The sequence below is a fragment of the Manis javanica genome, chromosome 3 (assembly GCF_040802235.1).
Source record: "Manis javanica isolate MJ-LG chromosome 3, MJ_LKY, whole genome shotgun sequence".
Lineage (NCBI taxonomy): Eukaryota > Metazoa > Chordata > Mammalia > Pholidota > Manidae > Manis > Manis javanica.
Window position 1 is genome coordinate 164,250,928 of NC_133158.1, and position 25,981 is coordinate 164,276,908.

At 38.2% G+C, this 25,981-nt stretch overlaps 1 protein-coding gene across 3 annotated transcripts in view; it reads right to left on the reverse strand.

Moving 5' to 3' along the window:
- Window positions 1–25,981, reverse strand: part of DNAJC13 (DnaJ heat shock protein family (Hsp40) member C13) — a 132,444-nt gene continuing 106,463 nt past the window's right edge. For 2 of the 3 annotated variants that reach the window (XM_073232290.1, XM_073232291.1), the window contains exons 44-56: window positions 25,061–25,238; window positions 23,201–23,292; window positions 21,492–21,591; window positions 16,738–16,812; window positions 16,416–16,528; window positions 14,629–14,798; window positions 14,418–14,460; window positions 13,853–14,026; window positions 11,463–11,642; window positions 11,026–11,166; window positions 9,178–9,321; window positions 6,733–6,832; window positions 1–871 (exon numbers count right to left, since the gene is read on the reverse strand). In XM_073232290.1, the coding sequence (XP_073088391.1) occupies window positions 765–871; window positions 6,733–6,832; window positions 9,178–9,321; window positions 11,026–11,166; window positions 11,463–11,642; window positions 13,853–14,026; window positions 14,418–14,460; window positions 14,629–14,798; window positions 16,416–16,528; window positions 16,738–16,812; window positions 21,492–21,591; window positions 23,201–23,292; window positions 25,061–25,238 (1,617 nt within the window). In that variant the 3' untranslated portion in view covers window positions 1–764. Of the gene's footprint in view, window positions 872–1,740; window positions 1,850–6,732; window positions 6,833–9,177; window positions 9,322–11,025; window positions 11,167–11,462; window positions 11,643–13,852; window positions 14,027–14,417; window positions 14,461–14,628; window positions 14,799–16,415; window positions 16,529–16,737; window positions 16,813–21,491; window positions 21,592–23,200; window positions 23,293–25,060; window positions 25,239–25,981 lie in introns of all 3 variants that reach the window. The other variant, XR_012129496.1, reaches the window with a different exon arrangement.

Below are 25,981 nucleotides of genomic sequence, written 5' to 3' on the forward strand. Positions count from 1 at the left end.
TCTCATTAACAAAGCAGTCAATTCCCTTTATTTTTAAAATTTTATGTACACATATGATCTATATAATGTACATTCAATATAGAAAGCTTTATATATTTCATAATGTATAGAACATTTCACAATTACACTTATCTTTACATAACATCTTGATATCCGTTTTTAGATTTTTAAATTTTTTTTGCACAAGCTCCTTTTTCATTCAGTTTGGTAAAGCCAGTTACACAATACCAACATGTACTGTGAGCTCTGAGAAGGTTTATGACTGAAGAGACGACATCAGTGAGCAGGTGCAGGGGCAAAACCTAACAGTGTTCGATGGTGGGAGGACGACAGACACGTAGACTTGATGCAGGAGAGGAAAAATACCCTTTTCCAGGGACAAGTGACTGAGCCCAAATTCTGTAGACCGTAGTTCAACTCCACAGTCATGATATTCCAAAAAAAACATTATAAAAACTAGGAAGAGAGTTTTGTCTTTTTGATTCACAGTCTTGTAAACAGATACAAAGGAACAAAATGTGCTCACATACATCAAGAAAAAAAATTCTTGTGTACCCACTTAGGTTGATCCAGAGAGTGCTTTCTTATAATGTGATATAATTAGAATCAATGACTGTTTTCCTAAATAAAAATATATTTATAGAAAAAGGATTAACACTGTCATGAAACCAGAGAAAGGCAGTAAGAGTTTGCTTCAACGTATCAGCTGGAGGAATGTGGACTGGGCACTGGCCTTTCAGCATGTATTGTCCCTCACAAATGTCTCAAGTCTGATAGCCAAGGTCACCTGCCTCGTGGTCTACAGGAGGTGGCAGGTTAGACATGACTGATGAGGATGTCCCTGCGGTAAGGTAGCCAGCAACTCCAGGTCCTGCAAGAAAGGAAAACACACCTTCCAGAGAGCAGAGTCATGTGAAAACATTGACCTTCACAAAAATATGAGAACCTGGTCAAGTACCCCATCACAAGTAACTGATAATCTATTAGAATTATCTAAATGCAGCACTAAATATTAAAAAACAACTAGAGAGCACCCATTTTATGCTTTGCCTTTACTAGATGACAAGGTTAAAAATCATTTCAAAATTTATGCTGGACCGTAACACCAGTGTGGAAATAGAGAAAATTTTCTTCAAAAAATCCTGGGCACTGAAGGATAGGTATGTCAAATGCAAACAAAAAAAAAGAAAAAAAAGGAGCAAAAAAGGATATAAACTCTGCACTTCGTTAGCCTATCCATGAGTCCTACTTGATGAAATTCCCAACAAAAACATTGCTATCAACATTCTAGTTAACGTTATTTTCATTTGGTGCAAAGAAATGCTATTACGACAAGTAACACCAAATGAACAAGGTCTCTGAGAAAGAAAAGGAAGGCCTGGACATCTGTCCTAGGGCAGAATAAGAATGCTATGGGAAAAGGTGTCAGTATGTCTTCCCTGAGTCGGCCTCTGCTGCACGAAAGTGCTACAAATGCTAGCATATGTCAAGGTGTGTCTTATAAGCACATAACAGCTTTAGCCCTCTAGTTTACTTAAACATTGCAGAGACAATTACATCTCAGAAACACTGTACAAACCTGCAGAGACCTTGCAAGAGACACTGTGGCATCGTACTGCACACTGAGCAATACTTTGAGCTGAAATCGCAGGAAACAAGGCAAACAGCTTTAGAACATTGAAGGGTTAAAGACTAAAAAGGCAGTGGAAGCAGCATGCATTTAGCAAAGCGGTTCTCTACCTGCTTCAGAGAGCTACACAGAAGTTAGCAGGCTGCCTGGCAGAGCGGATCTAAAGCCCGCTCCTGAGGTGAAGGGGACTGCTGCCAGTTAGAAGGGAAGGAGAGACACCTGAGGGGAAAAAAGAAATGTAAGCAGCAAGGGAAGTTGTGAGGAAATGCAGACAGCAAAGCAGTTTGGTGAAGGCTGAGGCATAAAGGGACTTATGTAGGACAAAAGGGGCACAATTCAGATTCCTCTTGTTTTTCACCTTACCAGTACTGATATCAAGGATGTGAAATGGCTTATACCATGGGGCAGACATTCTGCACCTTGTGTAGTTACACAGAGACAACTCAGTTGTCTGCATGAGTTGTAACGTGCCAACCAGAGCATCCAGGCCCTTAGAACCTTGAACTTGGCAAACTTTGAAAAAGCACTTTCCCTTTTTAGGGCCCTGTGGGCCTGCATTTATCACCTCCTGCCTTCTGCCAGTCAGGGCTCCAGGTCTTCCACAGACTGCTCAGGAAAAAGACCAGGAGATCAACACACACCCCCTCTAAGTGGCGGCTCGAGCTACAGTGCCCCACTGGTACATCACCTCCCACCAACCTATCACTCTGTGAACCTCAGCAGCAGGGTCACTAGACAGATACCAAGTAGGCCTCATCAAGATGTAACCCTTCAGAAGAAACCCCAAACTCTCCAACTGGTAAAGTTCCTGTGCACTTCTGATGGTGGGCTCCACCTGACTCACATCAAACAAATAGTACGAGACCAAATCATGAATGTTACACATAGAAAACAGACTTAAGGCTATGGTTCACCACCTGTGAGCTGAGGCACTCCGGGACAAATTCACAGGGGCACTGTAAAAATTTTAAACTTGAGAGAAGCAGCAACATCTGTTAGGCACTATACAACAACTACTTTTAAGTCATCTGGACATAATTACTTAATAAACTTAACTATTAGGTATTTCTATTGGCCTAGCGGTAGATGGCGGAAAAAAAATCACTAGGATATTAAGGGCACTGTGAATGGAGGAAGTTTGGGAACCTCTGGGCTAAAATTAAATTGTGAAATGATGGGCCCAGGATTATCTGTAAGAGACTGAATTCCAGCCCCACCATTTGCCTCTTTAAGAAAGACAAATTGATTCCTGAATATTTCTTTAGTGAGATCTGAGATACTCTCTCCCTCACACGCCTGGCCTCTCCTGAGGACATGTCTGGTTCTAGGGGCCAGAGGTACAGTCTGCTCCTGAGGATGGGACAGAGCATTTGTGTTTGCCAGAGAAAGGTGGGGGGCAAGAGCAGGGGCTGCCAGAAATGGGGCATGTGGTAAACTGCACGATACTGTCCAACTTACAAGGAACCAGATGGGAAATTAACAAAGAATCCCACAAAATGGAGTTGTCTGCAGTGAAGTAGTGGAAGGACATGGGCTTCGGTAAAAACAAACAGGAGACTTTCAGCCAGGAGAATAAGAAAAAGAAGCCCCGCCTTAGCCATCAGTGTCCTCCCGGAAACTGACACTGGCCTGAGGGAACCCTCCCTAACAGTGCTCACAGTGCAGTCTTGCGGGGGTGGGGGGTGGGTATAAAAGTAACAAACGGTAATAAAAGCCAACTCTGTAAAAAACTAATGGGTAAGCTGGAGAAGAGGCCCAAGAACTGCACCCTCTCCCTCCATTTAATGACCTTAGGGAGCCAAGCTAACTATTCCCCATGTTTCTAATTAGATGAATTATATATTTCAAAGTCCTTCATCTCCAACTCCAGCCCCTAAAACCATGCTCACTGTGGCCTGCTTCTCTTCCTTTCCCAGCTGTTCCTTCTTTCTCTACTGATTCTCTAGCTGAAGTAAAGCTTGTCAGCACCAATCTCTTCTTGAACCTAATGAATGGCTGAGTAACCATTAGTGACCCTGGTCAATGAGCAACTGCAGCTTATCTACATCACAGGTAAAATCCACTGAGGCACTTTCACTAAGTGTGTATCATAAAACAATATGCCAGGCTAGAGAGCCTACGGAACTAGGCAGTCTCATCTCAATTTACCAGCACTAAATAAGCCTGCCTAGGACAGTTTAATTTTGACCTCCAATTCTGAACATATGACTGAATGACATCTTCTTAGCAGCCGAGGAGAAGAAAACCATAAATGTATTTTTGGTCATTCTTACTTTGAAATAGTAACACTCCTTTCTCTCTCCCCATCTTCTAAACAAAATCCACTAACAGCTGACCCTTGAACAACTTGGGTTTGAACTGCAAGGGAACGCTTACATGTGGATTTTTTTTTCAATAAAACGTTGGAAATTTTTTTGAGATTTGCGACAATTTGGAAAAGCATTTTCTTTTCTCTAGCTTACTTTAAGAATATAGTAATACATATAATATACAAAATATGGGTTACTGGACTGTATGTATGTTACTGGCAAAGCTTCCAGTCAACAGCAGTATATTAGTAATTAAGTTTTGTTGGAGTCAAAAGTTAATATACAAAATTTTGACTGCACAGCTGGGTTGGCGCCCCTAACCCCCTCTCTGTTCATGGGTCAACTGTACTTGCTAAACTCATCCACAACTATCACTTAGAAGAAAAGGCTAGTGATTTGTAATTGCACAGTACCTCACTTCATTTGCAGTTGCTTAGAGAGGAGATGGGTACAATCTGAATGTTCTCAAGATTGAGGGTAGTATAGGATAAATCCTAATTAATTAAAATTCCAATTTAACATAAGATTATATAATAATCTATTCCATGAAGTTCCCATAATGGGATTTTACCATTATTAGAAGTACTCAACCCTTTTATCAAACACATGACACACATCAATGGAAAAGCTCAAATGCAAGAAAAGATAGTAATCGGTAACTCAAGCAATGAGTACAGATCAATCCAATTTTAGCACTTTAATCCTTTAAATGGAGCTAGTCCTTCCAAACAGAACCAACTAGAGCTGATGGGAAAATCTTCTCAAACAACTAATATCTCAACAAAAGAACAATCCAGATTAACAATGTGCTAACAACTGGACACTTCCAGGGACAACACAGCTCAGAGCCGGTCCGGACTGCCTCATGTGGATGTGTCAGCTGGTGCCTTCGGAATGGCCACTTCCAGGTTGGTAACTATACGACTATCCCCTCCAGCAGCTTTGTAGAGAACCTGCTGCCTCTTCAGCCACCCAAAGGACGTGAAGAAATCTGCAGACTCCAGCTTTTCTCTCCTCCAACCTTCTTCCAGCCACTATAGCTCATCACAGCTATTCTCACACACCACTCAGAAGCCACCGCAGGGATCCAAGTAAAAGGAAAGGCAGAAACAGGAAACATTTTACTTCCTGTCCATTTTTCTAGAGTTACTGGGGAATCTGGATATGGGTGAGGACCACAAGATTTATAAAGGAAATCCAGGTCTTTGAAGATAAATCCCGATCTCTTCTGTATTCTAACCACAGACCTTCCTGCCCACAGCCTGTTAGTACGGCAAAAAGCCGCTCAAGTCTTGTGTTCTGCCGATCAAGTCAATGAGTGCCACGTACAATGAAGAAGAAAAAGAGTTAGAAGAGCCTTCCCATAGGGAAGCTTATAATACACATCTTACTATTCTTCAGAGCCAAATTTTAAATAAGCAGTTTCTCTCAGCTGGTCTGAGAGTAAATAAGGCAGACTATCTGGTCATAATATCCTCATACACAAAGTAATGAATGTAATGCCACAAAAATGTGGTTATATAAACTTTTGGAAAAAGTCTAGTAAGTGAAGTTTTTAGTGTGCCTACAAGAACATACTCTTACTTAGCAGCTACAGCATTACCTCAAATTTGAAAGAAAGACTGGGAACAGACTAAAACAATATTCTAGGTATTTCTCTCCATGGAAATCACAGGCCAGGAGACAGCAAAGTCAGAAGGGAGACCTGTGACGCTCTGTACCTAATGTGCACACAGCACCAGCAGTCAGAGCACCAGGTGTTTACAAACTTTAGGGCTCTGCTTATAAACTTTAGTGGATTTATGTTAAAGTGGTCACAGAGAAGGAAAAAAGTCTAAGCAGAGTCTAAAATTAAAGCCAACCAAAACTTTCTCTGAAGTCTCTATTTTTGAATATTCAAAATTTAGTCTTCATGACTTATAAACTTTCATATGAGCAATCAGGATTATCACCACAATCACACTAGTATGAAAAACACTGGGTACTAATTTTTTTCTCTCAATTTACCTGCATCATCTCTGGTTAGACGAGGATACAGGGCTGACTTTTTAATATACTACCATTACAGGAAGACAGCAAGAACCACCTCATATTCTTAAGGGTCATTTCAAACTGAAAACATTTATTCCAGAGACCATATTTCATTTTCAGCATATAGTAATAAGATAATGTGACTTCTTTTTAAACAGAAGCCAGTATGAAAACGAGTATTCTAAAATTACTACGCAGTTAGTGTGTCAAATGGATAAATGTCCTGAACTTCAAAAGTGTATTATCTTTTGATCCCTAAGCAATAAAACATCCTTTCCTTTCAGGTAGCCCCACATTTCCTCCCACGAGAGGAAGCAAACCTTAAATATTTAGTAAAACTGTAGGTTAATCACTGGAGATCCAGAAGAAAACATTTCACATATAAGTATACATATTTGGGAGCTTCAAGCCATTATTTTGACAAAATGTTTCTGATACTTATTTCTGAGTAGACATCTTTCCACTCTTTTCATCTGTTTCAAGATAAACATTTCAATACCGTCATGCTCCAAATATAACCTATGGCACCATTAATTAAGTGGATCCAGACCAAGCAGAGTCCACGTCTCACTCAGCACAACAGCACCTCACACGCTGTCCAGGGCTGAACCCAGAGGCCCACTGCGTGTCCGCAGCACCTCCAGAACAAGCTAGTAGCCTAAGGAGACACCCTGAATGCTCTTTTCAGTCTAGTCAGGGCAAAAGGAAGGCTCAGGTGGCTTTTGCCATATGTCTCTGGGTGACCAATTAAGTGTGGTTTACCTGTGAGGTATCCTGCTGTTTGTGACTCAGAAATAAACAAATCATGTTTCTGATCTTTGAAGGCACTCCAGACTGAAGAACGAGACAGGATTTCATTCACCTAGGGAAGTAAAGTAAATTCTTTGAACATAAATTAAGGACTGCATGTTGGAAGACAGAACTGAAGAGAAAAGCAAAGTTCCAAGACAAAGGAAGACAGCCAGCCTAGGAAAGATTTAAAGTTGGAGCAAGACCTAGAATTCATCAAACTATACCAGGCACATCTCATCAAACCAGACCCAAGTACATAAGTCACTCTTCCCTCTAAAGTTGGACTCTATTATTTAAACCTACAGTTTACTGACTTGTATATAATTTGGGCGGGAAGACTTCCCTGTGATGGTAACAACTGGCTGACAGTGTGGTGCAGGCTCATAAGGTATCCCAAGGAAGGGACTGGGAGAGAAGATGCTGCCAACTCAAGCTAATACTTAAAGCAGTCTTTCAAATGATGGGTTGTAACTTGTCAAAAGTTTATAAAATCGATTAAGAGGGTTGACATCAGTATGCTTTAGAAAATAAAACAGGTGAATAAAATAGAGAAAGCATCAGAGTATCCCATATAAAATGTGTGACTATTTTTCTGTGATTACATATTCATACAAGTATAAACAACAACTAGTATAAATGTGTACTGGACTAAGTTTGAAAGACATTTCTGTGTGAGACAGGAAAAAAAAGTTTAAGAAATTCCAACTTAGAGCATATCTTCTGCATATACATATTTATTGAGCACCTATGTGGCAAGAACAGTGGACACAAAGATGAGAAAGAGAGTCTCTGTCTCTGAAGTACTTACAATCAACCTAGTAGGGGAGACAGAGAGGGCCAGATCACTTAGTGGTAAGCATTAAAGTAGAGAAATACACGGGGGCCATGTGAATCCAAGAGACTCCCTGACCCAACCTTGGGAAGAAGCACTAGTGACGTGACTGGTTGTGAAGATGGTAGAAGAGTTCCTATTTTGGAAACTACCATTACCTCTTCCCTCCCCCTTGGGAGTGGAAGGTAGGTGTCAAGTTTGTTTGCTAATTTCATCAACAGGAATCCCAAGGCAGGTCGAGGTGCAGACACGGACAAGTGCCTGCATGCGGTACACAGGAGCATCCCTGTTTGGCGTGCAGTACACCCACAGGCAAACACCCCGCCCACCTGCCAAAATACTTCATTAAACATATAGGTAACGACTGCAGCAATACACGCTGCGGCTCTTCTGTAATGTCATTTTAAACTGCTCCAATGATGGTATGGATAGAATGAACAATGGAGTAAGAAAATGTTTTAGTTGAAACACACAAACACAATGAAATCATTAAACCTTTAAGTCAATTTAAACCTATAAAAAAACATTCTTAGACAGTAACAATCCAAACTGTTATCCGTTAACAAGTGAATGGATTAACAAATTGTTGCACATACCTACAGTGGAATATTATTCAGCCTTAAAAAGGAATGAAGCATTGATTTATGTTATAACAGAAGAGATGAACCTCAAAAATTTGCCAAGTGACAGAAGCCAGAAACAAAAGATCACATGTTGCTTGATTCCACTGATAGGAAATATCCAAAATAGATTAATTCATAGCAAATGAAGCAGTGGCTACCAGAGGCTGCAGGGAGGAAGAAACGGTATATAGTAATTGCTTCCTGGGCACAGTTTCCCTTTGGGGCAATGAAAATGTTTTGGAACTAGATATGGTGGTGGTTCTACAACATTGTTAATGTACTAAATATCAATTAAGAGGCCACTTTAAAATTGGTAATTTTATGTGGTGAAAATTTCACCTCAATTTAAAAAGACAGCATTAGTAGACAGGACTATACAGTAACACTGAAGAGGAATTCCTCAGAAGCCACAATCATGAAACCAAAGAGGAAAATTAAATCACTGAGCCAGCTGGACGTCAGCACGTGCATGCAGCTCAGACACATTCATACATACCTAAGTTACAACAAAAAGGACACTAATCCTTTGTAACTGCTTATATAGAAAGGAGAGGAAACTAAAATGATGTTCTAAAATGACATTACGGGATGGTTAATGCATGTGGTTATTTTATCCAACAATAACTCTAGAACTAGAAGTTAATTTTAACCAGCACTAAATGCTCAATATTCTTCTATGCTGAAGAATTATTTTTCCTGAAATGTACAACATGCTATCACCATCCAGAGAAAGAATCCTCCTGAGTGACTCTCTGAGTACATGGTTTGCGTTTTTTCACTGTTACAAGGCAGCTGTACAAGTCCATCTGTGGTCTTTGGATCTGCTCCAGCAGAGCCAACAGTACCATACCTGTAGGTGGAACCTGAGCAGAGGTGTGGTATCACCCATGACCAAGACCCCTGGCTTGGAGAACACCTTGTTGTAATCAGCAGATCAAAGGTACATCTGCACAGACTCACCTGTTCTCCATGCTGCAGGCTGCGAGTCATCACCTTGAGTGCTTTAACTATCTGAGCCTTAGTGGCTGATGGGCTGTCCAGATTTTCAAGGCCAATGCCTTCAAGTAATTTTAAGAGGTATGGGACCAAATCTGCTTTCAGGGCCTAGAAGAAAATGTTAAGCATACACAAATATGCTGGGGAAAAAAGTGTAAACCATCCACTGAAGAAATAAATTCACCCCCAGGACCAAACTTGGAAGAGGAAAACCTGCTTTATTTTAATGCCAGATACAGTTTTTTTTTAGTATAATGATAATGAGATTTTATTCCATGCCATCAAGTGTTCTAAATGCTAAACATCGATTATTTTATTTAATCCTCCAAATGCCCAATGCTGTGGGTGCTATTAATATTACTGGAGGAAAAAAAAATTGATGCATGGAGAGTGAAGCATGAGGGCAGTCATGGGCAGTGATGGAGTGTGCGACCGGGCAAAGGGCAGAGACTGAGTTTTAGCCACTCTACGGGGCTGCTTCCTTTAATAACACCTTGCTAACAGGAACAATATCTGAGATGCCTTAATATTTTTTTCATATTTTCTTAAAATATCAGCATTTGCATTCACCATTCATCTCCTATCAGCCTAATAAAAGCTAAATTAATACCCTGATATCACAGTTTTTTACTACCCACTCTGAAACTCAAAGGGAATAAATGGAAGTAACTTAACATTTAGTGATGTACCTCTTTTTATAGATACTGTTCTAGTAACAACCCTGGGGGTAGTCATCACTTATTTTACAGATGAGGAATCTGAGCACGGTTATGTAACAGGCCTGTGGTCACAGGGCCATCAAGTGGTAGTAGTGGCTCATGTTCCTTCCAAATACGACGCTCCTGCCCAAGCCTATTAAAATTTTGAACCTCAAAGCACCAATGATCTACTTGAGATGTACTCAGTAATTCTAACCTGCATAAATGAGGGATGGGTGGTGAGTGGGGGGGAGGAGATATGAGAGGGAGGGCCAGGTATAAAGAGGCAGGGCCTTATATTAAGGCTGAGGATACCATGTGTTACTTTGTCATCTACCAGGTAACGGGAAACCACTGAAGGCTTTTATGAAGAGTGACACAGTTACAGTGAGAGTTGTATTTTACAAAGATCACTTCTGAAACAGTTTTAAAATTTACTGTATGTGGGGGGAGGCACGGGGAGGGATGTGCAACACAGAAAGACAAGTAGTGACTGTATAGCATCTTACTACAGTGATGGACAGTGAATGTAATGGGGTATGTTGGGGGGGACTTGGTGATAGGGGGAGCCTAGTAAACATAATGTTCCTCATGTAATTGTAGATTAATGATACCAAAAAAAAAAACAACTTACTGTATGGTTTTGTTCCTTCAGTGTCTATTCAACATGAGTACCCACCAAGTCCTATTTCATTAGGCTGGTAGTCTCTTTGAAAAAGACAGAATAATCTTGGCATGTTTCTTAAAACATGACTTGAGAAACAAAAGAATGAATAAACAGAATGAATCTTTCCAAAGAGGATAAAGAAAATTTTACAAACCCTAAGGATAAATGCTTAGTAGATAACCAAAATTTAAAATATAAGCACCACAAAAGTAACTTGAACTTGGTCAAATTTCTGGCAGGCTGGTCCACCTTTGTGTGTGTGTGTGTGTGTGTGTATACACTTGTGCTTGCATGTATGTATAAAATATAAAATAGTGCATGCACAAAATAAGATACTTCTCTACCACACCTACGTCAGGGTACCTAGTCAGTGATAAGTAAGTGAAAATCTGTTTTTCTGGCATGTTTGCTTTCCTAAAACAGTGCAGAATCTAGAAGGTCACTTACTTGTGCTACTAATTCACTCTGCTCCTTCTGAAACATTCGATTAATTGCTTCACAGGCTAGACCAACAATATCAGGTCGCTTTTTCATTCCATTCATCAGTGGGCCAATAGTCTCTAAAGATGCCATGGCTCGAACACACAGCTAGTGTCCAAAAAGAGAAGGTTACTTGTAGAGTAGTAATATTTTATGTAGCACAGTAAGTACAGTAATAAAGTATGTGAAAAACCTACATTCAGTTCAAGTTTAATAATGAAGCTGAGTCAAATTCAGTCTCCTATTAATTTTATCATTTAAACTGGCTTAAGAATTGTTAATACCATCAGTTTATATGCAGGAAGGTACTGGGAGGAAAGAGGATTTATACTGCAATGTACATTAGTCAGAAAAAGGGAGGATAAATTCTAGAGCTATAAGCTACCAAATGGATTCATCAATACCTCATTTTCAGACAGAGCGTGGATAACACGAATGGCACTCTTAGGAATGGCATTGTTCCTGTGGTTCATCGCCTGGATCACTTTGGGAAGATGGCCTAATGGTGGGACCTGATCAGCCAGCTGAGGTTGTGCACTGAAGAGACATACTGTTGCCATTGTCAAAGTTTCCAGAGTTTCTCCCTGGAGGGTATAAAACAAACTATAAAATACTGACAAAGCCCTAAATATCCTTGGCAATTATTTGGTGTTCAAAACCAGAGGTCCACAAGTTTTAAGGGCTAATACCTGACAACTGATTCACAAATCCTAAGAGAACAATAAACTTCCCTGTCTTGATAAAAAGCATGAATTCAAAGGCCTTTAAGAATGTGATTATCTTAAACTAGGCAGCCTTTCACTAGGCTAAGCCACATCTCATTTCTATTGTAGATTTAAGAGATCATCTCCCAGAAGATATAACTAGAAATTTTTAGATAATGTTTTAGAAATGTCAGTAGCAGAGACCATCAATAATTCAGGAGAATTCGTAACTGATTAAATGCTTTTCCCAGTTCCAATAAAAAAGCCCACTATCTAACATGTCTGGCTGTCATATTTCATTTTCTATTGATAATAGATTACAAAGACCTGTAACTTGTACCATTATATGCAGATATGCACAGTTGATTCTTTAACAACAGAGGTTTGAACTGCCCAGGTCCACTTATAGGCAGAATTTTTCCCATGAATACACAGTTCCTGTAATTGGATATAAGGGCAGTGGATTCCATGGGTGATGCGGTGGACAGAAATGGAAAATGAAACATTTTTTAAGGAACGGTGCATACAACCCCTGAACCCCCGACCCCAGTGTCATCAGCCCCACACTCTGACCAGCTGAGCTGACCAACTGCCAGCTGGATGGGTGACAAATGCCACATCTTAAGAGGAGCAGATGCTGAGGCCTGGGTTGGGGCACACAGAGAAAGGAGGTGGAAAAGCTGTGCCCCTCTGGAGTACAGCCCTTCAGGCCAGGTCTGATCCCCCTGCAGTCCGGGGCCAATGCTGGCAGGGACCAGCAGAGCAGCTCATTCACCCTTCGCCGGCTCTTTTCTCTGCTGAACCCTACAGCCCTCCCATTGCTTTTCTACTTTTCTACTCTTCAGTGCATCTGAAGTTAACTGACCCATTTTACATATAGTAGGTTATTTATTAGTACTCATGTTTTGGGGAATCAAAAGTTATATGTGGATTTAGCACCACTTAGGGGTCAGTGCCCCTAGTCCCCACATTCTTCAAGGGTCAACTGTGTATCCCTAACACGATACATCTTAAATGCACATGGAAATTGGGATTTGCCCATAAACAAAGGTGACACAGGAGGAAAATATTATGTGTCCTCCCCTTTCTAAGTTTATGCTTTTTGAGGATTTCATTTTGTAAGCAAACTATGTAAGCAGTAAAAATCTTGGTAAAGAGAAGCCATGACTGTGCAAAAAGACATAGTAAATATCTGGCATACTAAAATTTTCTAGAAATTTTGCTAAGCTAATAATAGTAATTAATAAAGTCTGAAGTACTCAACAGGTGTCAGACATTATGCAAAGTACTCCACATATATCAAAACTCATGTTAACCTCAGCCTTCAGGGCAGGTGCTGTGACCATTCTATAAATGAGGCAACTGAGAGAGTCATGAGGTAGTGCCCCAAGTCACAGTGCTCTTAGTGGTGGAGCTGGTCAGGGTCCACGACTACCTAACCACACCCCTGGGCTCTTCATCACCTCACACTATAGCCAGCCTGGTTAATTCAGCAACAATCACGTACTTCAATTATTTTCAATCTAAAGGTTCAAATAAGAAAACCTTATATACTGTCAAGGTTTCTGACTCACCAAACCAGGATCAAGTCTAACTTCTCACTCCTGCTTTCCTGCTTTTCTTTGGCGTCAAGCATGGGTACAGGACTCACCCATGTCTTTGCTACTTCCCTGTCAATTTTTTAAACTAGAGTCATCCCTGCCATGTAAGGAAAGCTGAGTAAAGAACAAGCTCTAGCAGGACACACTTCCAGGGACACACCGAACACTTAGATTTTCCCTTACAATTATACAATCATTGGAAATGGAGTGGCAGAAACCTTCTTTTAGGGCTTCTATAATCATTAGAAATCACATCCTCTCAGTATTACCTTGAAATTTGGTTCATACACAACCATTTTACTATAGTTTTCACTTTTGAACATAGCAAAAAAAAAACGGGCAAATGGGCATATCTGAATTTAAATGTGGCTGTCACTCAAAGAGGTAGCCAATTCTTAATGCACAGGCAATAATGATGGTATTTTAACAGAAACACTATCACTACATTTAGCAAACCATTTGAAATGTTTGCTGATGGCTGAAGCTTACATGAGGATTGTTCTTCTCCAGCAGCCCAGTTAATTTTTCTAACAGTGCAGTAAGAAATTCTCTGGGCTTCCTTAGGACCCAAGTTGGTTGTGCAATAAAGATTCTCAAGAAAACTCCTCCAACAGCAAGTTCACCTTCTGCTTCTCCAAACACCACAGCAAAATCTTCAGGTAACTTGACATAGAGAAAGAATCATAGTCAAGTCACTTAGTAATCATTAGTTGTACATGAAGAAATGCAAACCCTATCACAGAAATGCTTATGAAATTAACTAGTCCTTCAACAGTCATTCGTATAATCGTAGTTACTATGAGTTTTATTTCTTCTAATAAAGTTCAGAAAAGGTGCATTCAAGAGGCTTTGATTAATTATTTCAAAAGTGAGAATACTTAGTTTCATGTTTAAAACCCATTTTCCAGGGGAATACCTAAGCATCTTAATGACATGGTATCTAATAGGTTGGCAATAAACGGACCCAGCAAGAATTTTTAAAAAAAGGGCAACAAATCAACAAAACCTACAGTGAAAGGTAAAATTCCTTCCTCTGAATAAAAGTATATGTTACCTTCCAGTTTACATCAGGGTTGTCTCGCTGATTTTTAAAGTGCCTTGGGGAAAAAAAGGGGAAGGGGGGAATATCAAACTTCAGTCACAAAACACACTTTCATTATTAACCTTTAGAATAAATCTTAGAAAGCTGAGAGGCAAAATGGGAAACCTTTGCCCTTCATGGTGATGTGACCTAAAGGCCATTTACTGCGTGCGTTTTTACTTACTGTAGCATCATTTCTCTGACTGTTGTAGACACTTTATCTCTGGAACCATCATTCCAAATTAACTCAGGATTTTCATGAGTTCCTTCAAAAATATGTACAGCAGCTTCAGGGTTGTCTCTCATGGCATCCATGAAAACGCTTGGTAGAAATTTTATTAATATAATTCTAACCTACATGAGGAGGTTTGAGAAAGAGAAAAGACCTTTTGGAAACATCTCAATATTTGGTCTGCTGCATTTCTCTATGAAAGAATATTGCTATAATTTGTGTTATGGCATCAGTGGGCTCTAACTACTATTTAAGAGCTCTAGAATACTAGAAGAGATAAACCTTGGTTTATGCAAAAGTAACTATAGAAACAGAAAGTAAGTTAATGGTGCCCAGGTGCTGGGAGGAGGGGGACGGGAAAGTGACCACTAAAGGGAATGTTTTCTTTCAAGCGGTTGATGAAAATGTTCTAAAATTGATTGTGCTTATCTGATCTGTGAATATGATAAAACTATTGACTTGTATGCTTTGTATATATGAATTGCATGGTATGTCAATTATGCCTCAATAAAGCTGTTACCAGAAAGGGAAAAAAAAGTCTACTGATCCTAGTTCTAGAATCTCTTGCTACACATCATTCAATTAAGGAGCTGATACTTCTACTTTTCCTACACAGAAAAAATAGGTAAATTAAATTTATTAACTTGATTAAATTTGACCCTCATGCATCTCAAAGGTCAAAAACTAATAAAGAGTTCAAAGTCAATTCCAGCACATATTTATTTCAAACATCTGAAACTTGACTTAAAAGATGTAATATTGGAAATTAATTAAAATTATGTGCCACCCAAATCTACCTTTAAGAAAACTTAATATTAAATATACAATATTCATACTTTTATGGACTTTTTCTGTAGGCACCCAGATGCAATTCCTCCCTCATCTCATCAACGCTGCTAACAACAGACTGTTAACTTTTTTCCCAAAGTAAAACTGTTTAAGGTCCTCTGACATTTTAAATACATAGATAGAGATCAAGCAAGAAAAATACAACAGAATCCAGCTTCTCTTACTGATGTAAAATCAGACTCTAGAAGTGGGGGCTCAGAGGCCTGTATTTCACGGTGCCCCCACATGTCTCTGAGGTGCTGCTTAGTGGTCTGGCACAATGTTTCAGTGAACACTACCTGTGAAACTGACTTAGCAGGAAATGGAGGCTTTGACTACACCTGTGTCAGGGGAGAATTCCACTTAGAAGTACTGTTTGAAAGGTTCTTCTCACCTTCTGACACCCAACTAGACCATGATTCCAGAGATAATCTGATTATCACTAGAATCTGAATGAAAGATCCACCCACAGACTGAGGAGGCCAAGGTGCTGTCACACCTGCCTGCACGGCCTTATTTCTCAAGGGCAAACACATGAAATGCATAGGGACAGGGAATCGTCACCTCCTTCAGCAGCTACTTCCATAGGCTGATCCTCACAGTTTGCAAGTCTAATCTGACCTATCTTCTGGCATAACCTGTTTATACACGTTGGTTCTTTCCTCAAGGGAGAGGAGCAGTTTATCACCATAATAAAACATTCTCTTAGGACTCTTCCAGGCTTCCCCAAATATAATTTTTCTCTAACTAGTAATATATAGGAACAATTTCAAGTATGTCAATTTTCCAACTTCAACATCAAATCATTTCTTTATCCTCCTCATCTCAAACTTTGGTAAACTTTATGAAAACAGTACCAAAGTGGCAGCTTTATTAATTAGCTTCTTTCTAAAAACCTATTTTGTGCTCACCTTTGGACCTATTAGTTTATCTGCTGTCATTTTAGCAAAAAGTTCTGCTGTTTGGGCTCGAACCTGTGGATGTGTCGAATTGCAGAACATATCTAATAAATAAATCAAAGCTCCTATGAAAGAAAAAAAGAATTAGTGTTTATATTGACTGCTCAGATCAGGAACATTCATTTTCAAATTTATTTCAACTCAGTGCAGTCTGTTTTTTCTAAAGACTGTAAGCAATCCGAAAACATTCTTCTAGTTTATCAGACAGTACAAAGAAGCTCAAAACAAGATTATCACTAAGCATGACTGGATGAGAAAGCATTCTATACACTACCTTTTGCCATTGCTTCTTTGATTATTTTTGTACTTGATGTCAAAGCATAAAGAGTTTCCAGAACAAGCTGACGGCCTGCAGAGTAAAAAACATTTCAAGAAATATACCATCACATTAGCTAACATTTTCTGGGTATCAACTCTGTGCCCAGCACTGAGCTATGTGTTTTACACAGAGTATCATACTTAAATTTTCAAATAACCAGCAAGGTAGGTATTATTAAGGCCTTGCTATGAATGAGGAAGTTGAGGCTCGATATGACCAGTTCAGTTTCACAGCTTGTGAGTGGTACAGCTAGGTTTTGTACAGAGGTCTAATCCAGTGTCTACACTGGTAACTAGTACACCATACTGTCTTTTGCCTTATTGTTCACTGCACAAACATTATCTTCTCACCTCCTGACACCTTGCAGACAATCTGATTAGGCCTAAGATTTTTGCCTGGTGCTATCTTAGAGAAATGAGTGAAGTAGCAGTTGCAAGACACTGTTCCAATCTAAGACATAACAGCATACTTTTGACATGATCTATGCACCTCTCATCCCTTGTCACAAAGTATCCTGGGCTACTGGGTTTTACTCTTCTACAGTTAAATGACAATGACAGACAGTGGACCAAAGTAGAAAGAGTTGACAAAGAGGTGGAGGCTGCCAAGCATTAGGCTGAAACTAAATCAACTACCAGCAAAGGTTGGTAGCTGCGCTTGACTAAGTTAACACACATGAGAACAAACATTCAATAGGATATTCCTAAGAGAAGCAACTATACTTCACTTAAAAACCCACCACTGCTCTAAACATAGTTTCAAAAGAAAACAAGTCTTTGGAGGGGTCAGAGGAAGGTTAAAAATTGTATATATTTAATGTCCTGTAGCAAACAGTGGAAGATAGATAATTTAATCTAAAATATAAACAAAAGCACTAGTCTGAGATATCTAGATGCCAGCTATTTTTGACTGTAAGATTAAAATAGACTGGACTATATAAATCAGATATAAGTATAAAATTACACTTTCAAACTACAACTACTATAAACATCAGTCGGTTTAATTTCTCACTGTTTGAAGCCTTGCAAAGCTCTTGGAAACCAATAAAAAGACAACAATCCCAGTACAAGCTGCCACCCACGGTGGACCGAGATAAGCCATAGTCAGCAGACAGGCAGAAAGGCAGCCCCGACCACAACACTCCCATCAGAAGAGCCTGCTACAGTGCTCATAAAGGGCCTCTGCTGACAGAGAACAGCCACTGTTGGCAGACAAGCAGAAAGGCAGCCCCACCCACAGTCCACCAACAGCAAGTGGAGCTCCACCACAAAGGAGAACCAGGCACTGGTGAGTAAAGAGTCTTGAGCTTTTGGTCACCACAGGACACCACCCTCATAAAGCCATTACTCTCTAGACAGGAGGCATAGTGGATCTAATACAATGGAAGAAACACAGAAACCCTGACAAAATGAGGAAGAAGAAGAATATGTTCCAAACAAAACTACAGGATAAGACACCAGAAAGACGGCTAAATGAAATGGAGATCTCCAATTTCTGGACAATAATTTCAAAGTAACAGTCAGAAATATGCTCACTGATCTGCAGAAAAGTACTGATGATCTCAGAGAGGACTTCAACAAAGTGAAAGAGCTGAAAAAGATCCACTCATTGCTGAAAATACAGTATCTGAAATGAAAAATACAACAGAGGGAATGAGTAATAGACTGTTGCAACTAGAGAAGACAGTGAGATGGAAATTAGAGAATAGGTACAGAACAAAGCTGAGGAATAGAGAGAAAAAAGAATCTCTAGAAATGAGAGGATGCTAAGAGAGCTGTATGACAATTCCAAATGGAACAATATCCATATAATAGGGGTACCAGAAGGAGAAGACAGAGACAGAGACAGAGAGAAATAAATTTTGCTGAAATAATTGCTGAAAATGTCCCCAGTCTGAAGAAGGAAATAGACACACAGGTCCTGGAAATTTAGAGAGTCCCTAACAAAAGAAATCCCAGGAAGACAATAGCAAGGCACATAATAATTAAAATGATAAATATTAAGTACAAAAAGGAGGTATTGAAAGCATCTAGAGAGAGGCAAGAAACTTTTTATAAGGGAAATCCTTTCTGGCTATCAGTTCACTTCTCAGCAGAAACTTTACAGGCCAGAAGGGAGTCTCATGAAATATTTAATGTAATGAAAGAAAAGGACCTTCAACCAAGAATCCCTTACCCAGAAAGATTATCATTCCAATTTGAAGGAGAGATTAAAAATTTCCCAGATAAACAAAAGCTGAAGGAATTTACAACCACTAAAACTGCATTACAAGATTTGTTAAAGGGACTTCTATAGATACAAATGTTCTTGAGCCTCAATAGTTTTCTCCAGTGAAAGTAAACCCACAGTAATAGCAGTAGACAAGTTACTTACCAAGCTAGTTTGAAATTACAAAAGGAATAAGACCAACTATACACAAAACCAGTCAAGGGATATAGAAAAAAGGCAGATTATGACATTTAATACAGAAAGAATGGAGGAGGAAGAAGAATAAAAAAGGAATAATTTTAGATTGCATTTAAAACAGAGCAACTATCAAATTAGACCATTATATATTTAGGCAACTATCAATGAACCTCATGGTAACCACAAACCTAAAGCCTATAATAGATACACAAAAAACTTCTAAAAGGAAATCCAATCACAACAGCAAAGAAAACTTTCAAATAACAAAAAAATGAGTATAAACAAGGAATAAAGGAACAGAGAACGACAAAAACACCCAGGAAACAATTAGTAAAAGTCAGTAAGTACAAACCTATTAGTAACTACCTTAATGGAAATGACCTGAATGCACCAATCAAAAGACACAGAGTGGCAGAATGGATAAAGAAATAAAACCCATCTGTATGCTGCCTACAAGAGGCTCATTTCAGACCCAAAGACATACATAAACAGACTAAAAGTGAAGTGATAGAAAAAGATATTCCATGCAAATAATAGGGAGAAAAAAGCAGGAGTAGCAATATTTATAACAGATGAAAAGGATTTCAAAACAAAGGAAGTAAAGAGATGAAGAAGGGCATTACATAATGATAAAAGGGTCAGTCCAACAAGAGGATGTAACAATTACAAATATCTATGCATTCAACATAGGAGCACTTAAATATGTAAAACAAATGCTAACAGATCTAAAAGGAGAAAAAGACTGCAACTCAATCACATTATGTGACTTTAATACAGCACTTACATGAATGGACAGATTATCCACAGAAAATAAATAAGGACACAGAGGCACTGAACAGCACATGAGATCAGATGGACTTAACTGGAATCTAAAGAACATTCCACCCAAAAGCAGCAGGATACATATTTTTCTCAAGTGTACATGGATCGTTCTTCAGAATAGATGATACAACACACTAGGCAACAAAAAGAGCCTCAATAAGTTGAAAAAGACTGAAATTCCATCAAGCAGCTTCTTAGACCACAGTGGTATGAAACTAGAAATAAATTACACAAGGAAAACAAAAAAACCCATAAACACATGGAGGCTAAACAACAGGCTTCTACATAATCAATGGATCAATGAACAAATCAAAGTAGAAATGAAGCAATGCATGGACAGAAATGAAAATGAAAATACAACAGTTCAAATTTTGGGGATGCAAGAAGGAAGTAAAAGCAATACAGCCCAACCTCAAGAAACAATAACAATCCCAAATAAATAGTCTAATCTCACAACTTAAGAAACTAGAAAAAGAAGAACAAATGAAACCCGAAGTTAGTAGAAGGGACATAATAAAGATCAGAGCAGAAATAAACAGAGAAGAATAAAACAATAGGAAAAAAGAAAAACCAATTAAGGTGGTAGGTATGATAAAGATAATCTGCAACAACTTTCCAAAGTGGTCATTTTAGAGAGCCATTTCAAATATGTCACTCATTAAAGAAAACAAAATTATTCGATGGATATTCAACTTCACTCAATTGACTGAACATAAAAGAAACACCTAACACGTGCAAGGCACTAGGGCATAAATGAATGAAACAAATTCCTGCTCTCAAGGAGGTGAACAGGTGTGAAGCCAAGATTAACATATCTTCCAAGGGGTTGGCAAAACCAATTGAGCAATGTATTCTTATGGTTAGCAGTGAAGTTGGGAGTTATAACTGCCTTTGAAATCTCAAGGTTGATTCTAGCACAACTACACACTATTACTGTTAGACAACTATACAGGTTATAAGGAGCCTATATCAGCACAGGCTGGATTCAAGAAATCTTGCTGGCATATACTTTTTAATTAATTTCATATTGATGGTAATACTCTCTCATTCTATCAGCATTGAATCAATAAAGGATAAATAATGGACGACTGAACTCTAAGCTAATTTTTATCTTAAGCATTTTTTTCCAAGACCAATTATGTTTTTCTTATAAACCATGGAATATTAGTCAATTCTCAATTACTCACAAATAGATTATACTCAGCAAACTGAAAACCCTAGGTTATTTGCCTTTGCTTTGGATCTCTCTCACCTCCAACTTTCCACTTTTGACATGGAAATATAAAAGTTTTATTAAGTTGTGTAAAATATGATTATGAAGACTAATAGTAAGAATACCACTCAAACTATTCCAGAACTAAATATGAATAACTTTATGTCAGAGGTATTGTATCATCTATGCAAACTGCTCCCCTCTATGGGTCAGCCAGGCTGTGCTGCCCAAAAATCATATGCATACTTGATTTCATGAATATACATACTTGATGGCAACGAATGCAGAAGAGCCAATAAATTAGACAAAACCATCGATTCAGCAATATTGTGGACACAATCTTGGTTAGAAGTCACTATATTCACAACCTGAAAATTAATCAATAGGGTATTAAAAGTCTGAAAATAATTTTAGGCCTAAATCAAATTAAGTCAAATTAGACATAAATAAATGTAAGGCTTCACAAAAGTGAGAAAAATGTTTGGAAAAAAAAATATTTAATTTTTAAAGGTGAGTTTAATTTTAAAAGGCTAGCTTTATTACTTTGACCTTTTGAGAAATAATAAGTGTTAATGCTCATGTATTATATAGTTTCCTATTAATTTAGAAGAACTAAATGTAGTGATCTAACAAATATTTTAGCACCCATTCACAATCTTGAGGCTTATAAGAAGTCTTCAATCCTACTCCAGTGTGTGGGGAGCACACCGTAGTACTGTGAACCACAGAATTTGGAGAGGGGAGGGGAGCTATGAAGATAATGATACTCGCTACTCAGACTTCCACTTTACTTTGAGAAGAAGAAAGTGAATGTCTTCCATGTCCTGTATAACATACTGAAGTCTATTTTTCCACTATGAAGAAAAAGGTATTTTTCTTTCAAAGAGGATGACTTCCAAATTCTAACTTTTATAGCATACATCTGAAGATTGATGTCACTTAACTTGAACCACGTAATTTGTATCCCAAAGCAATGCATCCTAAATTTAGTATTTATTTTGAGTTACAAGGTACTTGGAGGATTAAGTAGAGTAGCATACTTCTCAATCAAAAGAAGCTATGCTTACTAAGCTTTTTGACCAATTTAACTTTTATTATTTAAAATCTCTTTTAAGTCAACATGCAATCTAAGAACACATTATACAAATCACTCATAAACCATCATAAACCTGTTATTGCAGGGATGAACTTTGTGCTCTTTACAGTAAATTGTGTGTGTTATGATGAGTGGGATCATCTGAAAAATGATCCTGGGAGCTCATTCTGGGTTGTCTGGACAAGTCCCCTGTGACCAGTGATCTTCCAGAGGAAAAGGCTGCACCCGAACAGCTTTCCATGGGACCAGTGTTTTCATTCTCCTCAGGAAGGGGCCTCCAACTTCTCTTGCACCCCTAAGGCGCTCAGGTCCTGGGTAGCTGCCTTTCCTACACAGCTCCTGCAGACAGCGTAACACCCCAGCTGTCTGTCTCCAACCATCACTGAAAAGACTACTTAAGTACTAGACCCCTGAGAAGGGAACTCAACTGAAGGGGAGTGGGTTGAGTCCATCCTCTGGAGCACAAACCCACTGTGCAGCCAGCAGAGTGCTTGGTCTTAACATGTCTCTCTGTTGGGACATTGAGAAATCCTTCTTCCTCTTCTTACTGAGCTGTAATATCTGATCTTCCCCAGTAACGCCCATTCCTTAACCCACACCACATGCATCCTAAGTTCTGATGCATGACAATGCCATAGAGGGAACCATGCTAAACACCACCATGCAACATCTGCTCTTTGAAAAGAGTATAGTAATTTGAATTTTAAACACATATTCACTTAATAGGTGAAAAAATACAAACAGCGTACTACGTGCAAACTTCCATTCAACTGCAGATGTAATTAGTCAAGGCTTAAACCATATACAGTAATGGTGAGGAATACAGCACACTTTCCAATTAAAAGAACTTATGCTTATTAAGCTATAATACAAAATTTTACCTCTAAAGCCAGTTGCTGCACTTGACCAGCTCCATGAACTCGGAGGAGAGAAAATATTAACTTAAAATGCCCAATGCATTCACTTTCAGAGCCTAGGGAGTAAGGAGAAATAGTTAATTTTTATTTTCAAGGATGTTCTAAATTATAAATTTTCGGAAAACCAATATATACTGTCATTTACTATCAATGTTAAGGCTTTGACAACCTTTTCTGAACATCTGTAACACAAAGTGACTGGAGTATCTCTAAGCAGCAATAAATCTTAGGAAGCAAAAGTAAGATAGGGTCTGTTAGGTTTGTTGTGATTTCATTTCCATTCCTACCTCTAGCCATCAGGCTAAAAACAAGAAACTTATCACATATGAAATCCAAATACAACTCAAAAATCAAGGGTGTAAGGTGGTTATTTTACTATTTACCTCTAGACCTTAGGGCTACCCCCCTACCTCAGCCTACTTATATTTTGGGAGTGTGATATCATTTGGTTTTTACTTAAGACTGAGTTAGAACTCTGTCACTTGAAGACTAAATTACAACCAACCAATATGCATATGCAAAGGGCTCCTTGTGAAAATACGTTAAATTGAATGGTATTTCTATTCCTACCAACCTCAAATCCCAATCTCATATATTTACTACCATTTTGTTTTTAAAACAAAAACATTAAATATTCAGGTCTTGTTCAGTGTATTTTTCCTTTTGCTCTATTGTCATAAAACATATGATATGTACTTTGTAATCTTTTGAGGACTCGTAATTCATAAGACCTCAACTTCAAGAGTCTGAATATATTCTATAAATAGGTTGCTTTTAAATTAATTTTCAAACCACTTCTCTAACAGACAACAATTATCAATACATCAATGACAGAAACCATACCTCTAAATTACAAGAGAGCATGTGATCTTATCCATGAACTTTACAGATTCCTTCAAAATTTATGTGCAAACACTTACCCAATTTTTTAAAATTCCAATCAAAAGCCTGCTTTGCTGCAATTTCTTTGTACCTAATACACCACTAGTAATGTTTTACTATGTTAACTCCAAGAAATGAGAAATGAAGTTTTCTTCAGATTTTATAAAACTGTCTTTAATAACACCTCAATGTATATTTTGGGAATGATTAATTTTCCTAACATTTAATTACTCTTATTTTATTTGAGTAACTTGGTGGCAAACCAGAAAGTCAGAATTTCAATAGTACTGTAATATATGTACTGAAAAGAGCAAAAGAAGTACCAGACAGTTAATGGTAAACATTTATAAAAAAGATCTGGTGTCTTTAAGTAACTTAAATCGAATTTGTATTGTTTTAGGTCTTATATTCTATATTTGTTATCAAAGTTAGACTTGGAAACAGTTTTCAGATTTTCATTCATCCATCTCCCTAGACTCAGTCAAGAGTGATAATGTTTTGGGGAATGTTATCTTAAGAATGAGAACCCTCACCTTCTCATTATTTCATTTATTATACACCAAAACCTTCAGGCAGCTTTGCAAAATTATGAGTGCCCATATGTACAAGGCATTGCATTAGGGCCCAAAAGGGGCAAAAATTAGATCATAGATCACCTAAAAAAGAAACCTGACTTAAGCACTTACATATGGTATATCAACTTCTGCAATCAATATGAAATTTTATACACTACCAAGTTATTCTGCCTTTTCAACTTACTGACATTCATTTTCTCTTAGAGATATGACTGACTTGAACTTTCTTCCAAGCCTACCTATGTTTATAGGTAAGAATATTACGGGGTCAAAAACCAAGTATAATTTTCTCTGATAAAATTGAGAACTGGAATTTACGATCCTTTTTATTTTGAGAATCTTATTGATCAAGGGTATTGTCACATACCTGGATTATATTTAATAACATTTCTCAGAGCCTCCAAAGCCATTTCCACTCTTGGCAAGCGGTCTCCATGTTGCTCTGACTCCACTTTTGCAGCATTTGTGATCGCCATGAATGTGTGCAGGTACTGGGCCTGGGAGCCTATATAATCCAGGAGACTTGCACCAAATGCCTTTGGGGCCTAAGTCAAATGGAGAAACATTCAGACATAACCTGTATAACAAAGACTCTAGAGCAACAACAAAAACAGACAGTTTAAGCTATGAAAGTGAATAAATTATACATACATAAGAATACACCTATGGATTAACAAGGGGTAAGGAGGAAGGAAATAAAACCTGACTGCATTAGAAAATGTTTCTCAACATTTTTTGTCCTAATACATTAGAGATGATATCCTCCCATCAGTACTTCAGTGTGACAATTCTGAGGTTAGAGTATCTTTTTCCTTTACCAATCAAAGCAGCTGGTGGTGTGATATGCAATTTCTACAATTTGGTTATATTTGTATACTTAAAATTTTATTATATTTAGAAAATAAATTCTAAAGACAGTTTTCTAAGACTTCACAAATCACTGAACTTATTCTGCTTAACTACTTATATATATTATATATATAACATAATATATTTAAATAAGCTTAGCTATTTATATACATTACTCTGTGATAAATAATATACATTACGGTTTAGTAAATTCCTTTTTTCCAAGAGTAAACTCTAAAATAAAGCCTTACGTCTTCCTCTTTACAAACCAAGCAACTACCAAATCCTCCTGGCACCCTTTCAAAAAAAATTCCAACAAAAAATTCCTACACCATTCCCAAACACTAAACAGAAAAAGCAGCTCCTCATTTACTTCTGAAAGTGATTAGGGATCATCACACAAGAGGACCCCAGTCACATTCTAAAAAATCTCAATGCT